Source organism: Jaculus jaculus, chromosome 8, assembly GCF_020740685.1.
Source record: "Jaculus jaculus isolate mJacJac1 chromosome 8, mJacJac1.mat.Y.cur, whole genome shotgun sequence".
Classification (NCBI taxonomy): Eukaryota; Metazoa; Chordata; class Mammalia; order Rodentia; family Dipodidae; genus Jaculus; species Jaculus jaculus.
In genome coordinates this window covers 11,102,273-11,121,891 of record NC_059109.1, presented here as the reverse complement: position 1 = coordinate 11,121,891, position 19,619 = coordinate 11,102,273, and the positions used below count along the sequence as shown (strand labels likewise).

Below are 19,619 nucleotides of genomic sequence, written 5' to 3'. Positions count from 1 at the left end.
TCTCCAGTCTATCTGTCTTTCTCTTTCCTCCCTTCCTTTTATTTATTTATTTCACAGAGAGAAAGAGAATGGGCACGCCAGGGCCTCCAGCCCCTAATCACACTCCAGATTCATGCGCCCCCTTGTACATCTGGCTAATGTGGGTCCTTTGGCTTTGCAGGCAAAATGCCTTAACCACTAAAATAACCTGGAACTCACTTTATAATCTCAGAAATCCTCCTACTTTTGCCTCCTGAGTGCTGGGATTAAAGACGTGTGCCACCGTGCTTGGCCAGTCTTTTAATTTCTGGTGACATTTTTATCCAGTTTTCCTCAAGATGAGCATTCACAGCAATCATGAGAACTCTGCTCTAAGGACTATGCAGACTGGGGAAAACATGAGAATAGACAATCCTAGCTATTTCCTCAAGGACAATGACACTGTAGGTCCGCGCACTGTCCCATATTTGAATGCCTGCAATGGCCATCACAAATGAATCCCCGATTGCACAAACAGCCACACAGCGGATCTGCCAAAGGAGTAATGTGGGGAAGGTTTGGTTTTTGAGGTAGGGTCTCACTGTAGCTCAGGCTGACTTGGAATTCACTCTGTAGTCTCAGGCTGTCTGGTTTTGAACTCATAGTAATCCTACTTCAGCCTCCCGAGTCCTGGGACTAAAGGCATGCCCCACACCAGGCTGTTTGACTGATTTAGTCTCACGTATCCCAGGTCTCATATGCAGCCAAGGATGACCTTGGACTCCTGTTCCTCCTGCCTCCGCCACTTTGAGGGCTGGGATCGCAGGTGGGCACCACCACACCGTTTTCTCAGCAATGCGGGGGATGGGAGTCAGGAACTTTGTGCGAGCGGACAAGCGCGCTACCAACTAAGTTACAACCTGTCCTTAAATGCGAGAAGGCAAGCCGGAAGGCAGGCACCCAGCGTGACTCCATGTGTAGTAGGCACAAAGGGAGCCAGGGTCTGGGGCGGGGAAAAGAAGCTGTTGCAGAGGGGCACGAGGGAACTTTGTGGGGTAAAGGAATTAGCCCTCCCCCACCGCCCCCAAGGAAGGATCTCTAGCCCAGATGGACCTGGAATTCACTATGGAGTCTCAGGGTGGCTTCGAACTCTCAGCAACCCTCCCACCTCTGCCTCCCAAGTGCTGGGATTAAAGGCATGTGTCATCACATCTGGCTTTCTTTCTTTAACCCCCTCCAGCCTCCTCAGTGCTGGGATTAAGGATGTGCACTACCATGCCTAACTTCGTTCTATCCCTCAATTGGGAAGATGTGAAAAAAAAAAAAAAAGACAACTATACTAAAAAGGGAAGGACAAGAGAAATCCTAATGTTTTTGAAGGCGTTCCCTTTCAGAGCATGCAGAACTCACATGGAGATGGACTCTACTATAAAATTGCTTCTTTCCTATCCATGTCTGTGAATCAGGGCATTGACTCATAGATAACCAGGGGAGGGTAATCAAGAAGAGTTGAGACCTGGGGACAGGTCTCCTAGAGCCTTGTTTCCCAGGGAGACGAAGTCTGGGATGGCCCAGAGAAGTTAGGAGCCCTCAGAGACACCGAATATGGAACTTAATCAGCTGAAATAATGACTAAGCTTTTCTGGGAAGGTCAACATGGCTTGGTTAGTGGCTATAATCGACACTAATAATTTAAGGCTCTTAAATTTCAAGCTAATGCTGATGGCCCACTTTCCCAGCAAGGTGACACGTGGAGCAATGCTGTGGCATTTACGTGGCGAAATGAGCAAAGAACACACAGGCCAGGCAGAGGAACATCAACACCTACAGCATTTATTTGGATATCTTTTAAACTTTTTACATATGATACATTCCAAATTTTACAAGGTGTCCACAGATATTAAAGTTATAGCTAATTTATTAAACATGTGACTTTCCCTGATACGGGAAGCATATGTCTTATATAAACATTTCTACAATGAACAGAGAACATGCAAAACAGGTACTCATGAAGGTAAGATGCTTTGTTAGGTAGGGAAGACCACCTTCCCTCAGGAAGTGGAGAGGGCGGTAGGTGCATGTAAATTGATCTCCCAGATTCTGACATTCTTAGGAAGACGACTGAAGACAGGGTCACCCCTGCTAACTCCAGTCAGGCCTGAAAGCAAAGCTGAAGTATTGCCATGATCGGTGACCAAGTTCATAATCCACTGAAGAGGGAGAAGTCTGCTCATGATTTTGATTTCTTTTTGGAGACAGGGTCACTTGTAGCCTGGGCTGGCATCAACTATGTAGCTGAGGAGGACTTTGAATTTGTGACCCTCCTGCCTCCACCTCCTAGGTGCTGGGGTCACAGGCACAGATCAGCATGCCCTGGTTTTTCATGATGTGTGCTGTGTGTAGTACCGCTGACAGAACCCAGGGCTTGATGCGTGTTCGGCAAGTGTTCTGCTGAGCCCCCAGCCCTGCTCTCATGATTTTAAATTTATGCATTGTGAACACAGAGGGAAAAGCACCCACAAAAAGCTCAACTTAAAAACTGAAGAAACTGCATGTGTCAGCTGGGTGTGGTGGCGCACGCCTTTAATCCCAGCACTCGGGAGGCAGAGGTAGGAGGATCGCCGTGAGTTCAAGGCCAGCCTGAGACTACACAGTGAATTCCAGGTCAGCCTGGGCTGAAGACAGACCCTCCCTCAAAAAACCAACCCCCCCCCAAAAAAAACCCAAGGCTTCATGTGTCAAAGCCGAAATAAACATTGGTGATGTTGTCCAGAGCCTCAACAGTTAGATGCAAGAGAAAGGACAGGAGAAAGGAGAGCCTGGTGCATTCTAACTTGGGCCTCCTCCCTGTGGGACATCCTCTTGGCTGCATGAACTGTCCCGAGAAAGGTTAGGTTTGTCCTTCCAGGAGGCTGCGGCTCCTGCACATAGGATTCCGGAGCGCTGCGGCTTGCGCACCACCACTGGCAGCCTCTGCTCTGGATTTCTGACCCTCCTCCTGGGGGGCTGGAGAGCGTGCAACTGAGTGGAGAGACTTTGTACACACAAACAAGACAGCTGAGTAAATGGGTCAGTGGCAGTGATCAGAAACTGCAAGAGCCCACCGATCATTTGCTCTCAGCCCCCTTTAGAAACGCAGGCAGGAGTCCTCCCTCTCCTGAATCTGCTCTCACTCTACACGTATCCAAGCTCTCGGCACAGCCTAGCAAACTTGAGAGCGGCTGTGCAGCTGTCAGGGCCTCGAGCCATTGCTCTGGGAAGGCACCTCTCAGTGAGAACCCGTCTAGAAAAGCCTGGCACGCAGGCGTCCGAGGAATGTGCTCAGTGAGCAGCAGAAAACCGAGCCCAGGCGACGCTGAACCCGATGGGCTCTCACTTTCATGTGTTTGAGTCGTGGAGTCATGTTGCCCAAGTTTAACTTGTCATACATACAAAGCTGGCCAGGACTCCTGATCCTCCTGCCTCAGCCTCTCAAAGTGCAGGCTTACAGGTGTGCATCACCATGCACAGCGGAGTTCTCAGGATGTTTGCTAGATCCAGGAGCAGCACATATACTTGTTTAGCCTCAGGAAAATCAGTGATGTCACTGTCTTAAAAATCAGGAGATCCATTAAGTTTTCAAAAAGCCCTTTTAAGTGAGTTTCTCTCTCTCTCAAAGCCCAATGACTTGACAAAAATAGAACAAATAACAAAAGTCAACCCTCTAGAGCAGTGTGAAGCCAGCCAGCTCCTCCCTAGGCGCTCCTTCCTGCCTCTCCGTGCGTGGGCAGAGGGGCTCCAGTCTTCAGTGGCTCTGCTCTAAGAGGTAGTGTGCGGGCAGCGGAGGTGAGCTGCCGCCAGCCTCAGTGCCAAAGCACTGAGGAGCAGGAAGAACAAGAGCGTTCCTGCCGGCCACGGCCTTGCTTCCTGCCTCGCGGAATCAGCGCCAGCCCCAAGGTCACTGGAACCAGCGCTGTGAAATGGCGCAGGCTGCTGGCAGTCAATGCTGGCAGATCCCAGGAGGGGCTAAGCTCCAGTCCAGCAAGGGAAGCCCCTCCCTGGATCTTGAGCCCAGATGACATGTGAGGGATACAGAATGGTACGAGAAAATCTGCTGATGGAAAATGATTTTCATCAGTCCTGGAGCCAGAGCTATAAAAATAAAACGGGAAAAACTTAAATAAACAGTTTATTTCAGAACAAATTCTGCCGAACTTCTTTCCTATTGGCTTTCTGGAAAAGCCAACTGGATTACAAAACTCTAAGTTCATGATGCTGGTAGCTGAGTGGTTATAAATGCTGCCAGTCAATGCCGACCAACGTCTGGTTGGCTTCTTGCGCATGCCCGATTTCTTCCGTGACGCTGTGCTGCTGCCAGAGCTTCTGGATCTTCTTGAACCGCTCTCTGCACAGGTGCAGGGGGTTCCCCCGCCTGCGAAGACACGGTGCTCAGGGCGCTGGGCTCACCATGGCCCCACAGCCCTGCCTGCCTTCCTGCGCTTAGACTGCAGCGTGCCTCCGTAGGGGACCGTGGCTGTTAACACAGGAGCTCTGCAGGTTAGCTAAGAGGAGATGGCAGGGACTAAGAGCAGAAGAGAACTCAACTCCACAAACCCAAGTGAGGTCAGGGAAGAGGGGCGTGGGAGCAGGAAGTCTGGGCATTGAGTTAGTCAAATACCCAGTGTCCATTTTGTGGGTAACATGTAAGAAGAACAGCAGGGTAGAGGAGAGGGCAAAAGAATTACAGGGTGAGGGAGGTGTGGCGGTGCAGTGCACACCTTTAATCCCAGCACTTGGGAGGCTGTGGTAGGGTCACTGATTTTGAGGCCAGCATGTGCTACAGAGTAAGTTCCAAGTCAGCCTGAGCTAGAGTGAGACTCTGCTTGGAAAAAAACCACACACACACACACACACACACACACACACACACACACACACACACGATCAAAACAACAACAAGAACTCTAGGACTAAAACTGTTCTTCAGAGCTGGGCATGGTGGCACACACCCTTAATCCCAGCACTAGGGAGGCATTAGGAGGAGGATTGCTGTGAGTTTGAGGCCATCCTGAGACTCCACAGTGAATTCCAGGTCAGCCTGAGCTAGAATGAGTGAGACCCTACCTTGAAAAACCATAAAGAGTTGGGTGTGGTGGCACATGCCTTTAATTTCAGCACTAAGGAGGCAGAGGTAGGAGTATCTCTGTGAGCTCAAGGCCACCCTGAGACTACACAGTGAATTCCAGGTCAGCCTGGGCTGGAGTGAGACCCTATCTCCAAAAACCAAACAAGTTCTTCAGAGTACTGTCTTGCAGCCTGGAGTCTGAGCACAGTAGCAAATGTGAATGACTGCTAGGTCTCATTTAACCCTGAGCAAAAGCTTTGGTGGGTCCTAGGTGGCCCCAGGGCCCTGAGCCAGGCCTGCTTCTCATGCAGAATGCGCCACTCCTCTCCCTGTGCACCTGCAGCCTTCATGCTAGGACTCACTCCTCAGGGCAGTGGGAGAAGTGGTCACCAGGTGGCACTGGTGCCTGTAGCAATGCCACCACTTACCTTACCCGGCTTCCCAGACCCTCACCCTTGGCAGTTCAAGCATTTCTGTTAGCATTATATCCTTTGGACAAAAGAGATGGTCTGAAAACAAAGTAACCGCACTCGGGCAAGTGCTAAGCACAGGCGACCGAGCCTCAAGTGCCGCCGCTGTGCCTCAGTGCTCCCCCTGTAGTAACAGGACACCGCTTAGCTCTCAGCTTCGCTGGCTCCTTACACGACCTGGGCAGAAAAGGGTTCTCCCCGCTACACAGCCACATAAGCCAGGGTGGGATGCTCCTGGGTGCTGATCTGGGCATGCCATGTGACAACTCAAGAGGCTCTCTGAGGATAAACGCAACTAGCTTGCAGTCTGTGCTGCTCTTCCCTTATCTATCCTGGTGTCCTCATGGCATTCTCAAGGCTGGCAAAGGAGCATGAAAGCAGGAGCCCCCTTTGAAAAGAGCACACAAGCAATGCAGCCACCTTCAGGCCGCACAGCCACCCTGCTCAGCACGCTCGGAAGGGAGAGGCAGCCGGTTCCCTGGCTCTTACCTGAGTCCCTGGTCAGTCTCTCCGTAGTCATCAAGGTAAGGAGGAGAATAGAAACAGCCTTTAGTTTTGCCGGCTAAAAACAGCACCTGACACTCCCGCACTCTGTAGAGAGACACCCACACGTTAGGCGCGCCCGCGGGACAGCGGAGGGGACTCTGCTCGGAGGGAGTGAGGTCTCACCGCCAGCACACCTGCACGGATGGCCGCGCACTGTGAGCACACGCAGGAGAGCCGTGGGTCCACGTGGCTCCCTCCGCGTGCTGCAGCTCCCGTCAGCCCTTCCCAGAGGCACACGCCGAGGCTGACAGGCGACCTGCCGGTCCTCACCTCAGGAAGATGCCGGCCCCAGAGCCGCAGGAGTAGGTGTGGGCCGTGCAGGCCCCGACGTCCTCCCCTTCCAGCTCGGTCTGGCAGCAGTAGCTCTGAGAGCACAGTAGACTTCCACACACAAGGCACAGAGTTGGGGCTCTGCTCTTATCACCACCTGACTTGGGGCACCTCCATGGACAAAAATAACATGTCATTGCTCTAAAAATCTTTAGCTAGAGCTGAGTGTGGGAGCACAGGCCTTTAATCCCAGCACCGGGGAGGCTGGGGGAGGGCGGCCATGGTGACTTCTAGACCGGCCTGAGCTAGAGTGACTCTACCTTGATGAAGCGCAACGGTACGCCTACAGAGCCGACGGGGGACAACAGCTGTGCAGTGTCAAGGCCCCATGTTAGGAAGCTCACAGACGACACCACACGGGAGCAACACTCAGGGCAGCACCACGGGAGCAGAGCTGGGAGAGGACGCGGGCGGAGTACAAGCGCGCTCCGGGGCAGCACTGCCGATCTCCACAGCGCAGCGACGCAGAAGCGACGCTCGGCACCGCCCCCCACGTGTGGCACCCAGAAATGCAGACGCACAACATATGCTGCCTATGCGACTACAGAAGGCCAACGCCCCACGTAGAGTAGTCTGAGGGGCGAGGAGACTCACAGAGAAGAGATGCCCAGGAAACAACAGCCCAGTAAATACCCAATTACTTCTTATGATAGATTTTTTTTTTTTTCAAGGTAGGGTCTCTTTCTAGCCCAGGCCGACCTGGAATTCACTGTAGTTTCAGGGTGGCCTCGAACTGACGGTGATCCTCCTACCTCTGCCTCCCGAGTACTGGGATTAAAGGTGTGTGCCACCACGCCCAGCTATTTGCATTTGTTTTATAGTGCTTGTATATCAAATACTTAGTAACAAATCTAAAAACTGCTAAGGGAACTTTTTATTTATTTGAAAGCAGAGAGACAGAGAAAGAATAGGTGCATTAGAGCCTCTAGCCACTAAAAATGAACTCTAGACACATGTGCCATTTTGTGTACCTGGCTATACATGGGTACTGGGGAACTGAACCTGAGTTGTTAGGCTTTGCAAGCAGGTGCCTTAGCTACTGAGCCATCCATCAAACTTGCCCTCTCCCACAATTCCCTGTCTTATCTGAAACATGGTAGGTAACGATGCTTGTACAAATTAGTCTTAATTTTTCTTATATAAACAAAACAAAAACCACCACCAATCCCTCACATCCTTAACATGAAGGTGACTATGTCAGTCAGTTGCAGGGCACACTCAAGGCTCTAGGATCAGAACTTACGAGAAATTGGATGCTTGATTAATGAGGCTGCTGTAATCTTCTGGAAGGTCTATTAACTTGTTAGCTCCTCTTGGATAGCTACAAATACAAACATCCAAAGAACTCAGTTAACATGAGTCACTGTCTAATGACAGGTTAACTCTTAGCTTAGTCACAATAAATCAAGGAAGACGAAAACTGAGGGATCCCACGCAACTACAACTGTCTAAACTGGAGTAAGACTCAAAGACCCGTTCACTGACGACACAGGTAGGTGCTACAGCAGGTTTGAATGCCATCACACAGGGACCCCCTCCTTGACGACCAGCAGGGTCTAGAACCAGCAAGTAAAACTGCAGGACTCTGATTACTGACCAAAGAACAGGAGGAGAGACTCTCTGACCCTGGGTGGAGGCACAGCATCCCAAGCTGAATGGTAGACCTGACAGACAGCTACCTAAGCCTCACAAGATTCTACCCTGTCCACCACTGAACCAGAGACCTTCTGGTAAAGAGCAAGGGCATTGCTTTATTTGGTTTTTCGAGGTAGGTCTCACTCTGGCCCAGGATGAGCTGGAATTCACTATGTAGTCTCAGGGTGGCCTCGAACTCAAGGCGATCCTTCTACCTGTACCTCCCAAGTGCTGGGATTAAAGGTGTGTGGGAAGATGCCCGGCTCCAGCAAGGGCATTTTATTGTTTCTTTTTCCCCAACTAATTCCAATGGGCCTGTCAATTACCTAGGCAGGAAAAGGACTTCGTAGGAAGCTGCTGTGGACTGTAAAACAGTACAGAGCCTGCATAAAATGCGGGTGAGCACAATGACCACTTTGATCACTGTCCACCTGCACCACTCCCTCTTACTCTGTAGTAAGTCCACCTCCCATGTTATGGTCTACTATGAATTTTATTTTATTTTTTTGGTTTTTCAGGGTAGGGTTTCACTCTAGCCCAGGCTGGCCTGAAATTCACTATGGAGTCCTATTAATTCTTTTGATGGAGATCACAGGACTGGAGAGCAGAGGGGAGTCTAGAGCAAGATCCTGGTGACACAGTTTCTTCAGGTGTGAGCACACACTTGTGTACATATATACTTGCACACACATTTAAACTGCTTAGTACCAGAGTGTATGAATAAGGTCAGAGAACCTCCAAGTGGCTGTGTCCCTCTTCCTCTCTCCAGCCCCTCTTCTTTTGTAGCTGTGTGTGGTGGCCAGAGGTTGACACTGAGTGTCTTCCTTGACCCCTCTCCATATCACTGACCAAGGCAGGGTTCTCACTGAACCCAGAGCTCGCTGATCCAGCTAGGAGTCAGCCAGCATGTCTCAGGGATGCTCTGTCTGCTTCCCGAGTGCTGAGATCTCTGGTGGGTCACCACATCCACCCAGCATTTATGTGAGTTCTGGGGATCCGAATTCTGTTCCTCATGTTTGTACAGAAAGCATTTAATCCATTGAGACATGCCCTCTCCAGACCCTAAAACTCGAGTTTCCTAAGGCTCAACAGAATAAAATTAGGGTGTTACCACTTCCATATTGTAAAAGCAAACCCATGATGTCCTCTAGTCTTCTGATTGTTAAAAAAAAATTTAAGAATATTTTATTAATTAATTTGTTTGCAAGTAGAGGGAGTCAGAGAGAAAAGAGGCAGTGGGGGAGGGGAGGGAGAATATGGGTGTGCCAGGGCCTCTGGCTGTTGTGAATGAACTCTAAATGCATGCACAGCCTTGTACATCTGGTGTTACATCGGTATTGGGAAATGGAACCAGAGTGGTTAGGCTTTGTAGCCAAGCACCCTAACCTGAGCAGTCTCTCCAAGATCACACTAGCAGATGAATCATACCTGATAGAACTAGAATGAGGAAAATGAAGAAAAATAAATTATTTAAAAAAATAACAGTCACGATTTGATGGTTTGTGAAGGTCAGCGCTGGCCTGACCTAAGCAGGGGAGCAGATTGCTGTATGGAGTCCTTGGGACCCACACGCCCACCGATGAAGGAACAAAGCACAGTGGTAGGGTAGGTCTGCGGTTGTGATAATAAGGCTGTGTTGACATTCCCTCAGAGTTCGAGAAGCAGGAGGGTCAGCAGACTGCCACGTCACTGGCCACCACTCCTTTCTGGCCCTGGTCTGCATGTGGGTTGGTTGGTGGGTGCCAGAGTACACAGGGGAGAGGGAGGGGAGAGAAGGGTGATGGGGGTGACACATCTCTCCTGAGCCCTCACCCGGTTGGGGCGGGATGTTTCAGTGACGCAGCTGTCCCTCACACATGCTCATGGAAAGAACCCCAATAAATGCACTGGTTCACCAAGCAGGACTTGGGTGGACTCGCTCCTTTGGTCTGTCAGTGCCAAATGTGGTGAAGAGGTGCCAAGTGTGTGAAGCCTCACTGCACCATTCTTTGTATTTCGGAGTAATAGTAACATTTCCATAGGGAAGGACACAAAAAACCAGCAAAGGAGGCAGTCACATGCCTTTAATCCCAGTGGTAGTAGGATCATTGTGAGTTTGAGACCAACCTGGGACCAAGTGAGTTCCAGGTTAGCCCAGACTAGAGTGAGACCCTGCCTTAAAAACACAAAAACCTAGACCTAGATGACAGCAAACATTCCAAAGTGCAGTCAATTTTATATTCTGCTTCCTTTACAAATAGTAATTCAGCATCTGACTTTCACAAACTCTCGTCGGTAGATCAAGAAGAAAGTCTGAGGGCCAGATGCCGTCTCCCAGAACCACCGCAGCGCGGGCCCTCCGCGCACACTGTGCAAAGCTCTCCTCCCTCCCTCCCTCCCTCCCGCCTGCCGCACTCGGGTTCTTTAAACTCACCTTATCGCATCTCTTTCCCCTCTCAGGTACCGTTTCACTTCACTGTCATGACACCAACTTTAAGATAAACAGGGAAACAAGGCAAAGTATTTTTATTAATTTTAATTTTTTGAGACAGGGTCTTATATAGCCCAGGCTGGCCTCGAAGTCTCCATCCCTCTGTTTCACCTCCTGAGGGCTGAGATTACAGGTAGGGGCCATAATACTTGGCTCTTCAACTTGTTTTGGAGACAGGATTTCTTGTAGTTTTGATTCATTACAGACATCCTCTATCATGCCTGTTCTTTAAAACATACTTTTGGGCTGGAGAGAGGGCCTAGCAGCTAAGGTGCTTGCCTGCAATGCTAAAGGACTTTGGTTCAATTTCCCAGTACCCAGTAAACCAGCTGCACAAGGAGGTGCATGCATCTGGAGTTCGTTTGCAGTGGCTAGAAGCCCTGGTGCACCCATTCTCTCTCTTTCTTTCTCTCAAATAAATAAATAAAATATATGAACAAAACAAAACAAAAAATCCAAAAAAACAAGGGCTGCAGAGAACGCTTAGTAGTTAAGGCGATTGCCTGCAAAGCCAAAGGATCCTGGTTTGACTCTCCAGGACCCACATAAGCCAGATGCACAAGGAGGCGTATGCATCTGGAGTTCGTTTGCAGTGGCTGGAGGCCCTGGTGTGCCCACTCTCTTTCTCACTCTCATTCATACATACATACATACATACATACATACATACATACATACATACATACACACACACACTTTTTATTGTGGTAACATAGATACAATTTATCTTTTTTTTTTTGAGGTAGGGTCTGACCGGGAATTAACTATGCAGTCTCAGGGTGGCCTCGAACTCACAGCGATCCTCCTATCTCTGCCTCCTGAGTGCTGGGATTAAAGGCCTGTGCCACCACGCTCGGTGCATTTTAACCACCTGTAAGTTTAACAGTTCTGAGAGCTTGGCCAGGTGTGGTGGCACACACTTTTAATCCCAGCACTCGGGAGGCAGAGGTAGGAGGAGTTAAGAGTTCGAGGCCACCCTAAGACTACATAGTGAATTCCAGGTCAGCCTGGTCTAGAGCGAGATCGTACCTCGAAAAACCAAAACCAAACAACAATGACACAAAAAGTTTCTGGCTATGGTGAATGGTGCTGCCATGAACCATGGGAAGACACGGAATGACCAGAGTCCCTGCTTTCCACCTGTTATCTCAAGTTTGAGGTCAGCATGGTCTCCACACACAGACCTTGTCCATACAACACAGCTATGGAGATAGAGTCCTACAAGGGAGTTCACATGAGGGAAATAAGCAATCTACCAACGCTTTCTTTCCAGGGAAATCTGCTTATATTGCTTACTGTCTTGGAAAAATGTCATCCCAAAGCCAAATCCTTAGCTCAAAGCCAACCTCCAACCTTGTTTATTTATTTATTTTTTTACTTTCCCCAACCTTGTTTTTGAGGTAGCGTCTCATTCTAGTCCAGGCTGACCTGGAATTCACTATGTAGTCTCGGGGTAGCCTCGAACTCTCAGTGATCCTCCTACTTCTGCCTCCCAAGTGCTGGGATTAAAGGCATGTGTCACCATGCCCTATTCCAGCTGTTGCAAACAAACTCCAGATGCATGCGCCCCCTTGTGCATCTGGTTTATGTGGGTCCTGGGGAATCAAACCTGATGTCCTTTGGCTTTGCAGGCAAACACCTTAACCATTAAGCCATGTCTCCAGTCCCAAAGCCCTAATTCTTGCAGCTTAAATTAATATGTATTAATTCTCACCATCTGAGAATCCTAGCATGTATTTGAAAAACTAATATTTCTTCTATATAACTTATTCAAATATAATACAGAAAAGCATATCAATGTTACCTTTCAATCAGTGAATTCATTATCTCACGATTTTCTTGAAAAAGGCCAAAGAGGTTGGTTGGTAGGGAAAGATAGTTACATAAATGTTCAAAATGGCTTGTTCCAGGAACTGCAAATGGAGATGAAAATAGAAGTGTGTAAAACAATGAAATGTACACGCTTTATGAAAGTCAGCAACAGCAAGGCTTCTTTTTATTGTGCAGATATCACGTGGAGGTCAGAGGACTTTAGAGGTTGGGCTTTCTCTTCCACCTGGCTCAGGCTGACCTGGAGCTCACTATGTAGTCTCATGGTGGCTTCAAGCTCTTGGTGATGTTCCTACCTCTCCCTCCCGAGTGCTGCTGGTTTTTTTAAAATGTGAGAGTGCGAGAGAGAGAGAATTGGTGTGCCAGGGCCTCAAGCCATTGTAATCAAACTCGAGGTGCATGCGCTTTCTCCCTGACAAGAGGTGGGAAGGACCAAACAGAAAGCCGTCCTCTATCCTCCCTAGCATGCCACGCGCAAGGACCCACGCACACCCCAGACATGCAATTATGGCACTCTGATTTTAATGCTATGTTTAAGTTTAAAAAATCACTTAAATTGTTTTCACTGTTTAAAATGTGAAGAACCCAGTTTATGAGTAATATATAAGCTGAATAATTTAATATCTGAACGTAAACTTAGAACTTTATGAAATCCAAGTGCCCTGCAGAAGCAAAAGCAATTATGTAGAAGTTTAACAGTGCATTTGCTGAGACTCAGATAAAAAGTAGACATAGTCCCAAATGTATATTATCATGCTATAACATTTCACCAATTGGCTATGCTCTAAATACTTAATTTTTTTTTTTTTTTTCCTGAATTAGGGATTGAACCTAGGGCCTGCCTCATGCATGCCAGGCAAACACTTTACCAATGAGTTATATCCCCTGCCACTTTTAAAATTTGCAAGTCATCTTTATTCTAAAGTGTTGAAGTAAAAGACTACAAACATATCCTACATTTTGAAAGCAATAGGAAGTTACCTTGAAGGTCTGGCGGGGATGGAACTCCGTTTAGATAATGGAAGAACAAAGCGGAACATTTGAGGAAAGGCATGATCCCAGCCTTGACGCTCCTCCACAGATGCCAGCCAGACGCTGTCGCTTTCAAGGCACTGTGCAGAAGAAAACGGTGTCAGGCAGCAGGAAGAAACATTCATTCCAGTTAAAGCACAGGATGGCCTTCGGAACAGGAGACTAAAGACAGTGGGGCCCTGACTTACAGGATGTCAGGTGTAGTAGTGCAGCCTCTAATACCATCATGAAAATCTACAAAATACAGCCCCATAAAGGGAAAACTGGGAGAAATTAGTTAAAGTTGACATATGTTGTTAAAAAGTGAAGGAAGCCGGGCGTGGTGGCGCACGCCTTTAATCCCAGCACTCGGGAGGCAGAGGTAGGAGGATCGCCGTGAGTTCGAGGCCACCCTGAGACTACAGAGTTAATTCCAGGTCAGCCTGGACCAGAGTGAGACCCTACCTCGAGAAAAAAAAAAAAAAAAAAAAAAGTGAAGGAAAAATACAAAAAAAAAAGGGCTGGAGAGATGGCTCAGCAGTTGAGTGTTTGCCTGTGAAGCCTAAGGATCCTGGTTCAAGGCTTGATTCCCCAGGACCCAAGTTACCCAGATGCACAAGGGGGCGCATGCATCTAGAGTTCGTTTGCAGTGGCTGGAGGTCCTGGCGCTCCCCTTCTTTCTCTCTATCTGCCTTTCTCTCTCTGTAGCTCTCAAACAATTAAATAAAAATAAACAAAAAATACAAAAAAATTAAATTAAAAAGGGTGGGGGGTATCACAATTAGAAGGCAATGATTATCAAATACCAAATACATGGTTAAGATAAACCTGGTTTAAAAGTATTAAAAAAAAATCTGATTAAAATGAGGTTCCTTTGCAGTAGCCGGAGGCCCTGGTGCACCCATTCTTTTCCTCTCCCTCTCTGCTTCCCTGTCCCTCTCAAAAAAAAAAAAAAAAAAAAAAAAGACTAAACTAAAAATCAAGTGAAGGAGCTGGGTCTGGTGACACATACCTTTAATCCCAGCACAGGTAGGAGGATCACTGTGAATTCTAGATCAGCTGGGGCTAGAGGGAGACCGTGCCTGGAAAAACAGCCCCCCTACACACATGGAAGAGAATCCAACATCTGGCATTCTATCAACTGCACTGTTTCTGTTGTTCCTGAATGTTATCTGACAAATACATTAGGCCAGCTTAATTTTCATCTTTAGATTACTAATGGCAAGGTACACTGTAGAAAAGCAACTCTCCCCGTGCATGTGCTCACTCACTGGTGCCAGAACCTGTGAGCAAAGCAAGGGCTCTCAGCAATGATCACAGGACGCTCTGTACTCTGTCACCCTTCTCTCAGTGACCGCCAACCCGGCAAGTGCACGAATGCGTGCGAGGCCCTCCCTGTACCTTCTGCTTGCTCTTCTTTCTTTCCAAGGTAGGGTGTCGCTGTAGCCCAGGCTGACCTGGAATTCACTGAAGTCTCAGAGTGGCCTTGAACTCATGGCGATCCTCCTTCCTCTGCCTCCCCAGTGCTGGGATAAAAGGTGTGCCACCATGCCCCAGCTTTATTTATTTTTTGTACCCTTTTTTTTTTCAAGGTAGGGTTTCGCTCAAGCCCAGGTGGACCTGGAATTCACTATATAGTCTCAGAGTGGCCTTGAACTCATGGTGATCCTCCTACCTTTGCCTCTTGGGATTAAAGGCGTGCACCACCAAACCCATCTCTGTACCTCCTTTTAAAAGAAAATTTTGAGAGAGGGAGAATTGGTGCACCAGGGCCTCAGCCACTGCAATTGAACTCCAGGAGCATGCGCTATATTGAGCACACGTGCAACCCTGTGCACTTGCATCACCTAGTGTGTCCAGTTTACACGATATCCAGCAAGTCAAACATGGGTCCTTAGCCTTTGCAAGCAAGTGCCAAGTTCGCCAGTCCTGTATCTCCTTTTCTTAAAAAGTATTTTATTTGTTATTTATTTATTTATTTATGAGAGCGAGAGAGGGAGGGAGGGAGGGAGGAAGGGAGACAGGGAGACACTGGGTGGCCAGGGCCTCCAGCCATTGCAAACCAACTGCAGATGCATTTGTCAACCTTGTGCAGGTCCTGGGAAATTGAACCTGGGTCCTTTGGCTTTGCAGGCAAACACCTTAACCGCTAAGCCATCTCTTCAGCCCATGTATCTTCTTTTTATTTATTTATTTTTTAATTTTTATTAACATTTTCCATGATTATAAAAAAATATCCCATAGTAATACCCCCCCCACACACACTTTCCCCTTTGAAATTCCATTCTCCAATGTATCTTCTTTTTAAAGACATGTTAACTCACAGGAATCTCTTTTAACAAGTCAATTCCTTTCTCATGCTGACCCCTACTAACACATGGGGCGTGCCCATCCATGGCAGACACAGATCTCACCTTCCAGTATACTGCTGAAGCATTCTGTACAAGGAGAGAACTGCTGACTCTTCTTCACTAGTGGGATTTCCTTGATCCATGCCATTCTCTTCTGAAAAACAAGGAAACAAGAGTACTCTTTTTTCCTTATGTATTGCTGACATTAGGGCAGAACAAAACTACATCCACAGAGCTCAGGAAAACATATCTACACACTTGCAGAGACGATGCACCATGCCTGTTAAGTATACATGACTTAACCTTTTCAAGTGTGAGCACAGGATGATCTCTGTGCAACCCCGGGGCCAGCTATCACACTGTGGGTGAATCTGCTAAATGTACGAACCCCCCTCCCACCCCTGAGGTAGGGTCTCACTAGCTCAGGCTGTCATGGAATTAACTATATAGTCTCAGGGTGGCCTTGAACTCATGGCAATCCTCCCACCTCTGCCTCCTGAGTGCTGGGATTAAAGATGTGTGCTACCATGACCAGCCTATTTTTTTTTTAAAGCGTTTTATTTTATTTTATTTATTTGAGAGTGGCAGAGACAGAGACAGAGGCAGAAAGAGAGAAAGAATTGGCCCACCAGGGCCTTCAGCCACTGCAAATGAACTCCAGATGCATGTGCCATCTTGTGCATCTGGCTTATGTGGGTCCTGGGGAATTGAACCTCGAACCTGTGTCCTTAGGCTTCATAGGCAAGCACTTAACCACTAAGCCATCTCTCCAGTCCTTATTTTTTTATTGACAACTTCTACACTTACAGACAATACACCATACTAATTCTCTCCCCTCCCCGACTTTCCCCTTCTCAACTCCACTTTCCATCATATCCCCTCCCTCTCTCTTATTCTGATAAACATACTATCTTGAATGTTAGAAAATGGGATGCTTGAATGCAAAAAAAAAAAGTTTAAAATGAACTCATTAAGGTATTAACAAATGTGTAAGATAAAATAGACATCCTAAAACATAAAATTCAATGAGATAAACTACTATTTAAATATTAATGAAAAACATTCACATCACTAGGGGATTTTTTAACAGGAGAAATACATTTAATTTAAAACATTTTATGGGCTGGAGGGATGGCTTAGTGGTTAAGGCACTTGCTTGCAAAGCCAGAGGACCCAGGTTTGATTCCCCAGGACCCATGTAGCCTGCATCTGGAGTTCATTTGCAGTGGCTACAGAACCTGGTGTGCCCATTCTTTCTCTCTCTCACAAATCAATAAAGTTCTATATAAAGATAAGCTGAAAAAGCAAGTAGCCTTATTATAATGTATTCATTATCCTCACCCAAGCATCTTATCCTTTAATAGTTATTTTAAACTGAGAAAATTCAATTTTTTTCCTTCAAGAAGCTGACAAAAGGGGAGAAGTGTAAGTTACCTGGACGTGAGGTAAATAAGATTTGTACGATGTGTGCCATAGTAACCAGGTGGAAAATGTGGAGGTCTCCAGTGCTAAGGCTGATCCCTGAAAAATCTTGACACTGCAGGGCAGGGAGAGCGAGCACCAAGCCCACCTAGACACCAAACACAGGGAGAGCGTGAGACGGGGCGGGCGCTCCTCCTCTCCCGGCCGAGCGCAAGGCCACCTCCTCGTCCCTGCTGAGCTCAGCGCTGCCCTGTAAGAAGCACTTGGGAGGTAGAGGGAGGAGGACCACCGTGAGCTTGAGGCCAGCCTGGGTCTCCAGAGTGAGTTCTAGGTCAGTCTGGGTAGAGTGAGACCCTGCCTCGAAAAACCAGAAACAAAACAAAGTAAATAAATAAATGGATGGAGAAAGAAAGTATGGTATACATTAACTATTATTTAGCAATTAAAAAGAATGAAATTAAGTCATCTGTAGAAAATGGATGGAACTAGAGATTATCAAGGAAAGCGAAATAAGCTAGTGTCAGACAAATACACAGTATGTTTTCCTCTCCTATCATCATCTAGGTTTTAAAATATTCTAAGGGGGCTGGGAAGATGTCTGGGTGGTTAAAGGCACTTGCTTACAAAGCATACTGGCCGAGGTTGGATTCCCTGGTACCCGTGTACCTTCAGATACACAAATCAGTGCACACATCTGGAGCTCATTTGCAATCCTGGTGTTCTTTCCTCCCTTCTCTCATAGGTAAATAAAAATTATTTTAAAAATTCAAGATATGAAAGTAGAAGGGAAGAGGAAGAGGATGGGGGAGAAAGGGACAATGTAGGGCAATGGAGAAGTGAATATGTTAAAGTACGTCATATATGTTTTATTCCATTTTTTGGTTTTTTTGGGTAGGGTCTTACTCTAGCCCAGGCTGACCTGGAATTCACTCTGTAGTCTCAGGGTGGCCTCAAACTCAAGAGATCTTCCTACCTCTGGCTCCCGAGTGCTGGGATTAACAGTGCGTGCCACTGCACCTGGTTCGTGATACATCCATATGACTGCAGCCACACTTACACTGGAGGTTCAGTTACTGAGCTCAGCTACAAAGACAAGTGAGAGGAAGGCAGCCTGCACTTCCAGATCAAGCCTCACAGTAGCTTCCTTTCAGTCTCCTCAGGACACAGTGGTGAGAACAATATCATGCTATGGCTCCTCTCATATGCCACTCACTCTAGCACTCACCAAACCCAAGGCAGAGGTAAGGAGCACAAAGAAGAGAGCGTAGGAGAAACCGTGAAACACCCACCAGTAAATGAAACATGTCGATATCTAATATGCACGGGAGGTCTTCATAGCTGTCGTTAGGCACCAATGCTACAGATGAAAGGGAAATATATTAGCACGTTTCACATGCCAACCTACGTTACTGACGCACATAACTGAGTTTTTGCTCATCGTTTTGCTAAGGCATGACTTTACCATCTAGATCTAGAACACAAACAGCACAGCAAGCACTGAATTCACAGTTAACTTCTATTGCTACAAACAGAATTTCCCATGATGGGAAATCACCGCATAGACCGTAACGTAGGAATACTCACCTGCAAAAAGTTTACAAAAGTGTCCCTGCACCACTGGGAGCGAGGCCACGGTCCAATGTGCTGCTGCAAATCTGGTTAGTGACCTAAGACAGTCATCCTGAAATAAAGACACCAACACAGTCATCGGAGAGCCAGCACACGAGGCGGCCCTCTTCTTCAGGAGCCCTGGGTGAGACACAGGTGCATGCACCACGAAGCCCCGCAAGATGGTTTGGAACTGGAATGACGGCATCCTTAGTGGCAAATGTCTAATAGACTACAGAAGGAATTCCAGGCCAGTCTGGGCTCACGTGAGACCCTACCTCGAAACAAACAAACAAACAAACAAACAAACAAACAAACAAACAAAACTGTTGGGAGCTATGAACCAAACCTCGGCCATGTTAACAGAAACTGCCATATAGCAAGTTAAGTTTCTACTTCCTCACCTAATACTCAACTACCAGAAACAAAGACTGCCATATAGCAAGTTAAGTTTCTACTTCCTCACCTAATATTCAACTACCAGAAACAATGGGATCGTATACCTGGCTAAACACTCCCCCATCCTGCCGGTAGCTGATGAAACAAAGGCATTGCGGTTTGACCAGTAACTCTGTGATCTTTGCCCTAACTACGTCCCCTTCCCCCTAAAACTCCTTGCCCTGACCACGTCCCCTTCCCCCTACAACCCTATATAAACCTACGTGGAAAAAAAAACTCTCGAGGCCTTAACAAACATCTAGCATGGTTTCCTTCTTGGGTCTGTTTGCCTTTTTCCACCCAGGTTAGCGTCTCCTCGAGTCCTTGTTCAACTCCCCGCTGGCCGGGGCATAAAACCTAGAAGCCTGGCGTGGTAGTGCATGCCTTTAATCCCAGCACTGTGGAGGTGGAAGTAGGAGGAATGCTGTAAATCCAAGGCCCCTGAG

At 47.5% G+C, this 19,619-nt stretch overlaps 1 protein-coding gene across 3 annotated transcripts in view; it reads right to left on the bottom strand.

Moving 5' to 3' along the window:
* Positions 1–1,770: 1,770 nt before the first annotated feature.
* Positions 1,771–19,619, bottom strand: part of Ubr2 (ubiquitin protein ligase E3 component n-recognin 2) — a 97,890-nt gene continuing 80,041 nt past the window's right edge. For 2 of the 3 annotated variants that reach the window (XM_045155795.1, XM_045155794.1), the window contains exons 37-47: positions 18,712–18,808; positions 18,417–18,484; positions 17,140–17,275; positions 15,769–15,859; positions 13,325–13,455; positions 12,318–12,426; positions 10,457–10,513; positions 7,652–7,729; positions 6,349–6,519; positions 6,022–6,123; positions 1,771–4,369 (exon numbers count right to left, since the gene is read on the bottom strand). In XM_045155795.1, coding sequence (XP_045011730.1) covers positions 4,228–4,369; positions 6,022–6,123; positions 6,349–6,519; positions 7,652–7,729; positions 10,457–10,513; positions 12,318–12,426; positions 13,325–13,455; positions 15,769–15,859; positions 17,140–17,275; positions 18,417–18,484; positions 18,712–18,808 — 1,182 coding nt within the window. In that variant the 3' untranslated portion in view covers positions 1,771–4,227. The remainder of the gene's footprint in view (positions 4,370–6,021; positions 6,124–6,348; positions 6,520–7,651; positions 7,730–10,456; positions 10,514–12,317; positions 12,427–13,324; positions 13,456–15,768; positions 15,860–17,139; positions 17,276–18,416; positions 18,485–18,711; positions 18,809–19,619) is intronic. The other variant, XM_045155796.1, reaches the window with a different exon arrangement.